Raw genomic sequence first — 11,904 nt, forward strand, 5'->3', positions numbered from 1 at the left:
GATCAAAGCCTTGGAAAGAGACCAAAAGCGCCTGCCGCCGTCACGGGGCCGGAATCTGGGACACTGGGATGGTGCAGAACCGTGGGGGGGAGGGGCTGCAAAGACGGGGGGCCCAACGGGGGGGACCCTAAAATGGGAATTGTGTCTATGTCTTTGCCTGGCTCTGCAGGAACCAGCTGGGCCAGCCCCTGCCCCCCGCAGCCCTCTCTGTGGGGGCAGCAGTAGCGGGTGGGAAGGGGGGGTACATGGAATCGGGACCTCCGACTTGGGGAGGAGGGAGCGTCGGGAGAAGAAATCGACAAGGCCCAGCCCAGGTGCAGGATTTAATGCGAACGGCCCGGCAACAGGACAGCGACGCTGGCGGGCACGGCCTGGCAGGGCCGCGGGCACAGACGGCCCCCGGAGCTCGGCCGAGTTCCCAGCCCACGGCAGCCGGGGCTGCAGATCCCCCAGGTCGGGGTGCAGGGAGGTCCTGTTTGGGGTGCCAGGCCCCGCCCCGGCGCTAGGCTCCCCGCTCCCGGGCCCAGTACTGCCCGTAGAGCTCCTGGAAGAGGCCGTGGCAGGGGATGCGGGCGCGCAGCCGGGCGCAGAGCAGGAAGCAGCCGGCCAGCTTGCGGTGCAGGGCGTAGCTCTCCTCGGGGGGCGGCGTCAGCCGGTGGCGCAGCATGACGGGAATCAGGGCCTGCACGCGCCGCGTGGTGCTCTGGGCGCCGAAGTCAAAGAGCCCCGGGGCGGAGAAAGCCTCCCCCAGGATCATCACCGTGTCCACGTGCGCCTCCTCAAACTCCTGGGCACGGGGGGGGGGGAGGGGGGGTGTTAGCGCCATGGGCGGGGGTCAGCGACTGGAACAGCCAAGCCCCTGCACAGAACCCCCCAGCTCTGCCGGTGCCCCTCACTCCCAAACCGCAGCCCCTACTAGCCCAGCCCTGGGCTCCCCCCCAGCCCTGCCGATGCCCCTCACTCCCAACCCACAGCCCCTACTAGCCCAGCCCTGGGCTCCCCCCCAGCCCTGCCGGTGCCCCTCACTCCCAACCCACAGCCCCTACTAGCCCAGCCCTGGGCTAGCACCCAGCTCTGCCAGTGCCCCTCACTCCCAACCCGCAGCCCCTGCTAGCCCAGCCCTGCCCCCGCCCTGCCGGTGCCCCTCACTCCCGACCCGCAGCCCCTGCTAGCCCAGCCCTGGGCTCCCCCCCAGCCCTGACAATGCCCCTCACTCCCGACCCGCAGCCCCTACTAGCCCAGCCCTGGGCTCCCCCCCAGCCCTCACGATGCCCCTCACTCCCAACCCGCAGCCCCTGCTAGCCCAGCCCTGGGCTAGCACCCAGCCCTGCCGGTGCCCCTCACTCCCGACCCGCAGCCCCTGCTAGCCCAGCCCTGCCAATGCCCCTCACTCCCGACCCACAGCCCCTGCCAGCCCAGCCCTGCCGGTGCCCCTCACTCCCAACCCGCAGCCCCTGCTAGCCCGGCCCTGCTGGTGCCCCTCACTCCCGACCCGCAGCCCCTGCTAGCCCGGCCTAACCCTCCCCCCCCAGCTCTGCCGGTGCCCCTCACTCCCGACCTGCAGCCCCTGCTAGCCCAGCCCTGGGCTCCCCCCGACCCCAGCTCTGCCGGTGCCCCTCACTCCCGACCCATAGCCCCTGCTACCCCAGCCCCACCCGCACCCCCCCACTCTCGACCCATAACCCCCAGCTAGCCCAGCCCCACCCGCTACCCCAGCCCTGCCCACCCCCCAGCACCCCTCACTCCCAACCCACAGCCCCCTGCTACCCAGCGCTGCCTGCCCCCCCCAGCGCCGCTCACTCCCGACCCACAGCCCCCACCCTCCCAGCCTGGGGTCTCTGCTCGGCCCCCAGCACATCCCCAGCCCAGCCGCTCACCTTGGTCTCGAAGCCAGTCACAAACTTCAAGTGTTTCGATTTTTGGAGCACCTTGGCTCTGTCCCCGTCGGCTGCAGCTTTCACCACCTGCGGCAGGGAGGGGCCAGGTGAGAACAAGCTGCAGGGCAACCCCTAGTGCCAGCCCTGCCTGCCAGGGGAGAGCGCCCCCTGCTGGCCCCCACCCCCTGTGACGCAGCGCCCCCTAGGGCCTCAGGCCAGCCCTGCCTGCCAGGGGAGAGCGCCCCCTGCTGGCCCCCACCCCCTGTGACGCAGCGCCCCTAGGGCCTCAGGCCAGCACCGACTGCCAGGGGAGAGCGCCCCCTGCTGGCCCCCACCCCCTGTGACGCAGCGCCCCCTAGGGCCTCAGGCCAGCACCGAATACCAGGGGAGAGCGCCCCCTGCTGGCCCCCACCTCCTGCAGCACAGCGCCCCCTAGGGCCTCAGGCCAGCCCTGCCTGCCAGGGGAGAGCGCCCCCTGTTGGCCCCCACCCCCTGTGACGCAGCGCCCCCTAGGGCCTCAGGCCAGCACCGACTGAGAGCGCCCCCTGCTGGCCCCCACCCCCTGCGGCACAGCACACCCTAGGGCCTCAGGCCAGCACCGAATACCAGGAGAGAGCGCCCCCTGCTGGCCCCCACCCCCTAGGGCCTCAGGCCAGCACTGCCTGCCAGGGGACAGCGCCCCCTGCTGAGTCCCTGCCCCGAATCACAGCGCCCCCTAGTGCCACACTTGTTCCCCGTGCCGGCTGGATTTCCCATGTGGGTCTCCCCCCCGGCCCCGACCTGGGCCAGCCCTGCGGAGGCTGCGAGGGGGACGCAGGATCCAGGCCGGGTGGCACCAGGCCGCTCAGGTGCCAGTTCCCACAAATACCCACACAAAGGAAGGTCTAAGGGTCACATGCCCCAAGGGTGCCCAATTCCTGGCTGCCCATAAACCCCAATTCCCTGAGGCACCCAGCACCACCCCAGACGACAGCCTGGCCCAGTGGGCAGGGCACTGGCCGGGGACTCGGGAGTCCTGGGTTCTATTCCCAGCTGTGCCATTGGCCTCAGGCAAGTCCCCGCCCCATGACTCAGTTTCCCACCTGTAAAAGGCGGACGATGATCCTGAGTAAAGAACCATTAGCTCCATGGATGAAAAGACAGAACGATGCAATTGTGTAACATCAGGACCCAGCTGCTGGTATCTGGGCGCCGCCCAGACCCCATCCAAGATCGGGGCCCCTTAGCACCAGGCACCGCAGAGAGAGTAAGAGACGGCCCCTGCCCCAAAGAGCTCCAGTCTGAACAGACACAGAGTGGGAGGAGAAACTGAGGCATGGGGAGGGGCACTGACTTGCCCAGAGCTGGGAAGGGAATCCAGGTGTTCCATCAACGCAGCGCCCTAGCCCCCGGCCCCCGCTGCCTCTAACCCCGCGGGCTCCGAGGCAGCAGCCGGGTCGTCTCCGATACAGACAGGCAGGCTCCTGCGTGGCGGGCGGGCGGGCGAACGCGCCCATACCTCGATGTAGTGATGGGTGAACTCTCTGCTGAAGGGCCGGCTTGCTCCAAAATCCAGCAAGGTCACCTGGAACAAACGACAGAGCGGCTCACAGCCTGCATTGGGCTGCGGCTCAGGCCTGCTCCGGGAAATGCCAGGAGCGCCTGATTTCGAGCAGGGCCCCACCCCGCACACCTGTGGAACTCGCTGCTGCTGGGCCCTGAGAACGCTCCATACTCAGCCGGCCTTTGCCAGCGGCTGGCGCTCGGCCAGAAGGGTTTTTAGCTGATGTGTTTTTTATTGCCCGGGCCACGGAGCGGATCTGCGAGCTCCTCGCTAGAGAGCGGACCCGATGAATAATTCAGCCGCAGAGCACGGGTTAGATTGGGATCGATACGCCCCGTGGGACGGAGGGGGAAATGGAGAGGCGGAGAGGCGAGGGAATCGCCCGAGGGTAAAGGAGGAGGCTGGGGCAGTGCCAGAGGAGAAGCTGAGGTGCTCCTGGCCCCCGTGCCCGAGCGCAGACAGCTCCGATGGACGTGTAGTGGGAAGCTCTGGCCCCGGGCTCTCTGCGGCAGGATCACAGTGTGGGGGAGCTGTTTGTATTTCAGCCGGCAGGGCCAACGGGCCGGGCAGCTTCCCACGTTTCCAAGGGCCCCTCGCGATCAGCCCGTCTGACCCGCACACACCGGAGAACGGCGCCTGGCCGTCCCCGCGCCCCTGGATGGGCTCCAGGCTGCCATGCCCTTAGAGGCCAGGGAGGGGTCGGGGTGACTACTACGTGTATTCTGGTAGCCTCTAAAGGCCAGGGTCCAGCGGGGCGATTACTATGTATATTACAGTAGCCCCTAAAAGCCAGGGTTGGGGGGGCAACTATTACATATATTAGGGTAGCTCCTAGAGGCCAGGGTCCTGGGGGGCAATTACTCTGTGTATTACGGTAGTCCCTGGGTTGGAGGCGATTATTACATGTATTACGGTGGTGACTCAGCCCCCCCCTCCCCCCCCAGCAGCCCCTTGAGGGGCAGAACTGTGGAAAGGGGGCTGAGGGGCTCCCCCCAGGGGGCTGGCATGGACTCGCCCGCTCTCCTGCAGCCCCCTGGCTCCGGTGCTGCCCTGCAGAGCGTGCCCCCCCACAGCCACCCCCCACCCCCAGCAGGGGCCCAAGCCCCACCTGGTGCTTGCCAGCATCGTAGAAGAAGTTGGCCCAGTTGGGGTCCGTCTGCATGAAGCGGAATTGGAAGAGCTCCCGCAGGCAGAGGCGCAGGACGTTGAGACAGATCTGGGGGGGCAGCGAGGGAGAGGAGGGGAATTACTGGTATTCGGGCGGTGCCTGGGGACCCCCATTCTCAGCAGCAGTATGGGACCTTCGATCGGGGGCCTGCCGCGCCAGGCCCTGCCCCACCGGGTGATAATCCCCACGCTGCAGTTCCAGAGACGCAGGGACTGGCTCCAGGTCACGCAGCAGTTTAGGGACAGAGCCAGAGACAGAACCCAGGAGTCCTGGCTCCCAGCCCCTGCTCTAACCACTAGCCCCCACTCCCCTCCCAGAGCCAGGGATAGAACCCAGGGGTCCTGGTTCCCAGTCCCTGCTCTAACCACTAGCCCCCACTCCCCTCCCAGAGCCAGGGATAGAACCCAGGAGTCCTGGCTCCCAGCCCCCCCTACTCTAACCACTAGCCCCCACTCCCCTCCCAGAGCCAGAGCCAGAACCCAGGAGTCCTGGTTCCCAGTCCCTGCTCTAACCACTAGCCCCCACTCCCCTCCCAGAGCCAGGGATAGAACCCAGGAGTCCTGGCTCCCAGCCCCCCCTGCTCTAACCACTAGCCCCCACTCCCCTCCCAGAGCCAGAGCCAGAACCCAGGAGTCCTGGTTCCCAGTCCCTGCTCTAACCACTAGCCCCCACTCCCCTCCCAGAGCCAGGGATAGAACCCAGGAGTCCTGGCTCCCAGCCCCCCCTGCTCTAACCACTAGCCCCCACTCCCCTCCCAGAGCCAGAGCCAGAACCCAGGAGTCCTGGCTCCCAGTCCCTGCTCTAACCACTAGCCCCCACTCTCCCCCCCCCCGAGCCAGCGATAGAACCCAGGCATCCTGGCTCCCAGCTCCCCGTCTCTAACCACTAGCCCCCACTGCCCCGGGGGGGCAGCCCGGCTGCCGTGCTCGTCAGACCGGCCCCCCCGCGTGTGCCCGCCCCTCACCTCGTTCCGGAGGTCCTGGGGAAGCTCCTGGCACTGATCCAGGGGGACGCCGCTCCCCAACTCCATGGTCAGCACCCGCCGCGTCGTCAGCTCGCCCACCACCCTTGGCACCTCGAAGAAAGGGTCGCCGGCCAGGAGCTGCCTGGGGGGTCAGCAGGACACCGCTGGCTACCCCTGCTCTGCCAGCCACGAGCCACCGCCCCCCACCCCCAGGGGTGGGAAGCCACCAGGTCCCCGGCTCTGAGCTGGCGGGACGCTGCTTCTAGGGGGCCGGGCAGCCCTGCTAGAGGGGGGCCAAGGAGTAACCCATAGGTGGCTTAGCTCAGTTGGAGCAGTGCATGCTGGGACACGGAGTCCCCCCGCCCCCCCCCGAACACAGGAGCAGTGCATGCTGGGACACGGAGTGCCCAGGGCCCCCAGCTAACGCAGGAGCAGTGCATGATGGGACACGGAGTGCCCAGGGGCCACCCCACTAATGCAGTTGCAGTGCATGTGGGGACACACGGGAGGGGGGGAACCCCTAATGCAGGAGCAGTGCATGCTGGGACCCATTGGGGGGGGCGAACCCCTAACGCAGGAGCAGTGCATGCTGCACTGAATGGGGGCTGGGGGGCCAGGACCCTGCTGCCAGCCCACAGCCCCTCCCCGGAGGCCCAGCACACGGGGGGCCCAGCCCGGTCGGTACCTGAAGCTCCGGGCGCAGTCGGCCTCGCGCCGGTAGTCACACTCCCACTCCAGCTCTCTCTGCAGCACCTGCAGCGTGTTGTCGGCGAAGAGGCCTGGGGAGGGCAGAGGGGGGTGAGGCTGTGGGGGGGGGGGGAATCTCCCCTGCAGCCCCCAAGAGAAGGGGGCCCCAGAAGAGCGAGCCACGCCCAGGGGAGGGGGCAGGCGAGACGCTGGGTAACACAGCCCCCCCCCCCCCCCCCAGGCCCGGCGCAGGCCCTTACCCGCCGGGAGCACCGCGCTGACCCTCAGCAGCGCCAGCAGGTTCTCCACATCGCTCCGGATGCTCTGGGCTATGCCCGGGTACTGCGGGAGGGAGAGAGAGGCACTGGCTCGGAGAACGGAGGGGGGAGAGCCAGGCACCCCCCAGGTCGGAGCCCTTCCCAACCCCCACCCGCGAGAACAGCCAGGGCCACTGCCCCACTCAGGAGAAACTGAGGTACCCAGAAGGGAAGGGAGCTGATTCAGGTCACAAAGCAAGGCAGTAACAGAACTAGGAATAGAACCCAGGAGTCCTGGCTCCCAGCCCCCCCTGCTCTAACCACTATACCCCACTCCCCTCCCAGAGCCAGGGACAGAACCCAGGAGTCCTGGCTCCCAGCCCCCCCTGCTCTAACCACTAGACCCCTCTCCCCTCCCAGAGCCAGGGACAGAACCCAGGAGTCCTGGCTCCCAGCCCCCCCTGCTCTAACCACTAGACCCCTCTCCCCTCCCAGAGCCAGGGACAGAACCCAGGAATCCTGGCTCCCAGCCCCCTGTTCTAACCCCTCCCTCATGCTCCCTCTGTAATTGGCCCCAACTACCCTGAAGCTGCCACCCATGGGTGCTGGGGGGCAAGTGCCGCTCACCTGGATCTTCATGGCCACCTCCGTCCCGTCGCAGAGCACCCCGAGGTGCACCTGGCCAATGGACGCCGCTGCGAAGGGCGTCTCCTCGAAGGAGGCCACCTTCTCCCGCCAGTCCTGCCCCAGTTCCTCTGCCAGCACTCTCTGAAACGTGGGGGGGGGGGGGGGGAAGACACGCTCAGCCAGCGTCCTGCCCTGGGGACATGCCGGAGCGTCTCGTCTCTAGGGCACCGGCTCCACAGGCCTGGGGGCTCTCAGTCCCATGGCCAGCAGGACGCCTCAGGGCTCTCCCTGACCCCCCCGGGATACATGCTGTGGGGCGGCCGTCACTCACCCTGGTCTGCCAGGCCGGCATGAAGTCCGCACTCTGCCGCACCCGCGCGAAGATCCGCTGCAGCTGGGGGCTGAGGAAGCTGTTATCTGTGGGGAGAGGCGGGCTGGTCAGCGGGGTGCTCCTGGGCCCGGACGCGCCCCCACACCTGCCAGCCTCAGCCCCCGGGAGAGGCAGCCCAGCCCGTGACATTCGTGTGCCCGGCGTGCGGGGCTCTCTGTGCATGCCCGGCCCCTCCAGGGACGGGCCCTTCCCCAAGGCTGGGCACTTACCTTGGATACTCAGCATCTGCCCGACCTTGAGGGCGGCGCCCCGCACCCTGCACAGCGTGTCCACGATCCGCGCTGCGTTGGCCTCCGACAGGAAGGGGCTGGAGCCCAGGACCGAGCCGCTGCCGTCTGCGCAAAGGGGGCAGGGAGTGAGGGGGGGGGTGTCCTAGGGCTAGTTCCTCGGGGGGCTGACACCCACATCTCAGCAGCCCCCATGGGAGACCAATGGGCCAGCAACCCAGCCCCCTCCACCCCCCTCTGACCCCTGCCCCAGCGGCGTACGGGCCACGGGGATCCAGTCTCCAGGGCTGCCCCTTTGACAGCCAGGCAGGAGCCAGCCCCCCACTTACCCCTTGGCTTCGTCTCCCCATTGAGCGAGTTCTTGGCCATCTCTGCCAGGGCCCCGATGCCCAGCCCCACCGCCAGACCTGGGGAGAGAGGCACGGGTCAGAGGGCTGCTGCTCGGGGGGCTGGGCAGAGGGGGCGAGGCCAGGGATCCCGCACAGGGCGAGCCATCGGCCAGGCCGAGACGTGGGGCGCGCTAGCCCCTTGCTGGCTACTCACGTGATACACCACGCACAGACAGAGCAGGGCCAACAGGGAGCAGTAGGGAAGCAGACAGACAGACACCCCCCCTCCCTCCCCAGCGCAGGGACACGGACACCCCCCGTCTCAGCCCTGGGCTCTTGCGGACTCTACCTCCGAAGCTGGCGAGCCGACCCACGCGCGACGCAGGCACCGTCCGCTCCCGGGCTCTCTCGCTGAGCTGGTGGGAAGAGAAGAGGGGCAGGGCTGGGGGGGGGCATCGTGTCCAGCGGGGGATAGTGCAGGTCTGTGACGTGGGGGCTCCGTTCCCAGCTCCACCACTGCCCCTGCCCGGTGACGTCCCTGCCCCGCCTCATGCCTCAGTTTCCCCTCTCCCCCCACCCCGTGTCGATCTGCGCACTCCTTGGGGCAAGGGCTGGTTCTCGCTCTGTGTCTGGGGGGGCCCTGATCTTGGTGGGGGTCTACACGGGCTACCGTAATGCACCTAATAACAGGCTTCGAGATCTGCAGTCAGAGATCTGTACACAGCAAATATTTAGAAACAATGCCCAGGATTTTAGTATGTGCTGAGGCCCCTTTAAGGTGTCCCAAGCACACCCCCCCCCCCCAGCCCCTTTTGGCTGTCCTGCACCAAGAGTCTAATTAAAAGACACCCCACCCCTCCCGACAGCACTCCCTCCCTGTGCCTGCGTCCCCCCGGCATCTCCCACTGACCCCTCCTCACCGTCTGCCTAGGTGCCCGAGCCGGCTCCTCCGGGCCCATCTTCCGCCTGGCCTCCCGGGCTCTGCGGATGTCGTCAGCCATGAGGGCTCCCAGCGCCGCGTCTCGGTGGAAGAGCCGGCCGGGGCCGAGACCGGGGCACCCGGAGCCCCGGGTGCCGGTGTGTGCCGCGGGCAGGGGGGGAGGAGCCGACTGGCCAGAAGCCCTCGCAGCTGTGGGGGGGCCCCCTAACAGAGACACGTCTGGGAGCTGCTTGGGGGCCCCGTTTGGACTTGATGTGCCACCTCTCTCTCTTGGGACGAGCACCTGGGGCCCCCGGACTCCTGCCTGGAACAGGAGAATCAAGGAATGTGTCTGCGTGTCTGTGCGTCCGTGCATGAGTGTGCGTCTGTGCACGAGCGTGCGTCTGTGTGCGAGTGTGCGTCCGTGCGAGTGTGAGAGGAGCTTGCCCTGAATTCCCTTCACATGACCCCATGGCACCCGGCAGGTCATGGGCACTGTCTGGACCAACCCACCCACCCTTTCCCTTGCGGAAACCCGGAGGGTGATGGGAAAGAGACAGTGTCCCATCGCACCCTCTGTGAGGGCGTCCGGGGTGGAAACACTGGTGGACTGTCACCCCCCAGGGCAAGGAGGAGGACCGGCTACTGGGCCAGCCCTCACAGGGTCTGGACGGGTATAAGGAGATACAGCACCAAGCGCGGGACCGGAGAGCCAGAGACGTACGAGTAGAGAGAGACACGGATGGATGGATGGGAGGATGGATGGATGGAGACGGGATGGCTGGAGATGGAGTGGACGGGTGGATACACACCGGGAAGAGAGGGGTGGGTGGGTGGGATGGATGGATGGAGACGGGATGGCTGGAGATGGGGTGGACGGATGGATACACACAGGGAAGAGAGGGGTGGGTGGGTGGGATGGATGGATGGAGACAGGATGGCTGGAGATGGGGTGGACGGGTGGATACACACCGGGAAGAGAGGGACGGATGGGTGGATGGATGGATGGAGACGGGATGGCTGGAGATGGGGTGGACGGGTGGATACACACCGGGAAGAGAGGGACGGATGGGTGGGATGGATGGATGGATGGAGACGGGATGGCTGGAGATGGAGTGGACGGGTGGATACACACCGGGAAGAGAGGGGTGGGTGGGTGGGATGGATGGATGGAGACGGGATGGCTGGAGATGGGGTGGACGGGTGGATACACACCGGGAAGAGAGGGGTGGGTGGGTGGGATGGATGGATGGAGACCGGATGGATGGAGATGGGGTGGATACACACTGGGAAGAGAGGGGTGGGTGGGTGGGTGGGATGGATGGATGGAGACGGGATGGCTGGAGATGGGGTGGATGGGTGGATACACACTGGGAAGAGAGGGGTGGGTGGGTGGGATGGATGGATGGATGGAGACGGGATGGCTGGAGATGGAGTGGACGGGTGGATACACACCGGGAAGAGAGGGGTGGGTGGGTGGGATGGATGGATGGATGGAGACGGGATGGCTGGAGATGGAGTGGACGGGTGGATACACACCGGGAAGAGAGGGGTGGGTGGGTGGGATGGATGGATGGAGACGGGATGGCTGGAGATGGGGTGGACGGGTGGATACACACCGGGAAGAGAGGGACGGATGGGTGGATGGATGGATGGAGACGGGATGGCTGGAGATGGGGTGGACGGGTGGATACACACCGGGAAGAGAGGGACGGATGGGTGGATGGATGAAGAAGGGAGATGGATAGATATGGAGATCGGCTAGAGGGCTAGATACATACGGAGATGGATGGACGGATGGATAGACACGGGCCGGAGATGAAAGCGAGAGAGCTGGGTGGACATGCTGTAACTGGATGGAGAGGTATGGCGAAGGGAGAGATGGAGGGTACGGGCGGTTGAATAGGGACGGGATGGCGGCGGGACGGATGGAGACGGGAGGGACAGGAGCAGATGTAGGGAGAGGGGACGGAGGGGGGACGGTGACGGACTGGCGGGGGATGGACAGAGGGGGACGGAAGGAGACGGACAGGGGGCCGGACAGACGGGGGGCCGGGGGCTGCATGTGGGGACAGGCTGGCGGACCAGGCAGCCCCTGGGTCACTCACCCTGCGTCGGGCCGGGGCCCAGGTCTGGGGCTGCCCCCACGGGGCCCCCCCCAGCACCTCGCCCACGGCGCCCCGCAGCGCCCCCCGCAGCTCCGGCCACATGCTGCACCTGCGGGGGGGGGGGGCGGCAAAGGTCACTGGCCCTGCCTAGCACCCCTCCCCCACGGCCCCTCCCCCACCCCGGCCCGGCCCCTCCCCCACGGCGGACCGGCCCCTCCCCCCCCAGGGCGGCCCCTCCCCCACCCCGGACCGGCCCCTCCCTCCCCTCGGCCCCTCCCACTCTGGCCCCCCACGACCCCTCCCCCTCCCCCTCCGGACCGGCCCCCCCCCGGGAACAGCCCCTTCCCCCGTGCCGGGACCGGCCCCTCACGGCCCCTCTCCCACCCCGACCTGCCCCTCCCCCACAGCCCCACCCCCCGGGACCGCCCCTCCCCCTACGGCCGCCCCCCGGGACCGGCCCCTCCCCCTCCCGCGGGGTCGCTCCCGGTTCTCACCCGGGTCCGCCGCCCCGCGCCGGCTCCTGCTGCCGCCTCCGCTTCCAGGTTCAGCGGGGCCCCGCCCCCTCCGGCCAAGAGGAGCCAATCAGGGCCCTGCCCCGCGTGACTGCCGCCACGGACAGCCAATGGGAGGAGCGAGAAGGGGGCGAGGCCCCGCCTCCTGCTCGGGTCTGGGAGCTCTCACGTGTGTTGGGGGCGGGGCAATGCACGCGCGTTTGCACACTCGCGGACCCCTTACTCTCGTTGCACACTCTTCACACACTTGATGGCCCCTTCCACACCCATGTGCTGGCCTGTTGCACACTAATTG

At 67.8% G+C, this 11,904-nt stretch overlaps 1 protein-coding gene across 1 annotated transcript; it reads right to left on the reverse strand.

Moving 5' to 3' along the window:
- Positions 1–502: 502 nt before the first annotated feature.
- On the reverse strand, positions 503–11,199 carry COQ8B (coenzyme Q8B). The gene is made up of 14 exons (XM_065420715.1): positions 11,098–11,199; positions 8,991–9,314; positions 8,420–8,486; positions 8,071–8,148; positions 7,724–7,849; positions 7,455–7,540; positions 7,124–7,264; positions 6,500–6,581; positions 6,238–6,331; positions 5,553–5,694; positions 4,529–4,636; positions 3,376–3,441; positions 1,878–1,964; positions 503–787 (listed from the first exon to the last, which is right to left on the reverse strand). Exons 1-14 carry the CDS (start codon positions 11,197–11,199, stop codon positions 503–505), a joined length of 1,788 nt encoding a protein of 595 aa, XP_065276787.1.
- Positions 11,200–11,904: the final 705 nt, after the last annotated feature.

Source organism: Emys orbicularis, chromosome 21, assembly GCF_028017835.1.
Source record: "Emys orbicularis isolate rEmyOrb1 chromosome 21, rEmyOrb1.hap1, whole genome shotgun sequence".
Classification (NCBI taxonomy): Eukaryota; Metazoa; Chordata; order Testudines; family Emydidae; genus Emys; species Emys orbicularis.

Bases quoted from the DNA above. Each gene is read 5' to 3' on its own strand.
- COQ8B (XM_065420715.1), bottom strand. From the start codon at position 11,199: ATGTGGCCGGAGCTGCGGGGGGCGCTGCGGGGCGCCGTGGGCGAGGTG. The intron at 4,637-5,552 runs GTGAGGGGCGGG...CTGCCCCCCCAG, and splicing joins CCCAGGACCTCCGGAACGAG to ATCTGTCTCAACGTCCTGCG. The intron at 1,965-3,375 runs GTATGGGCGCGT...TCCCTGCCGCAG, and splicing joins TCACCCATCACTACATCGAG to GTGGTGAAAGCTGCAGCCGA.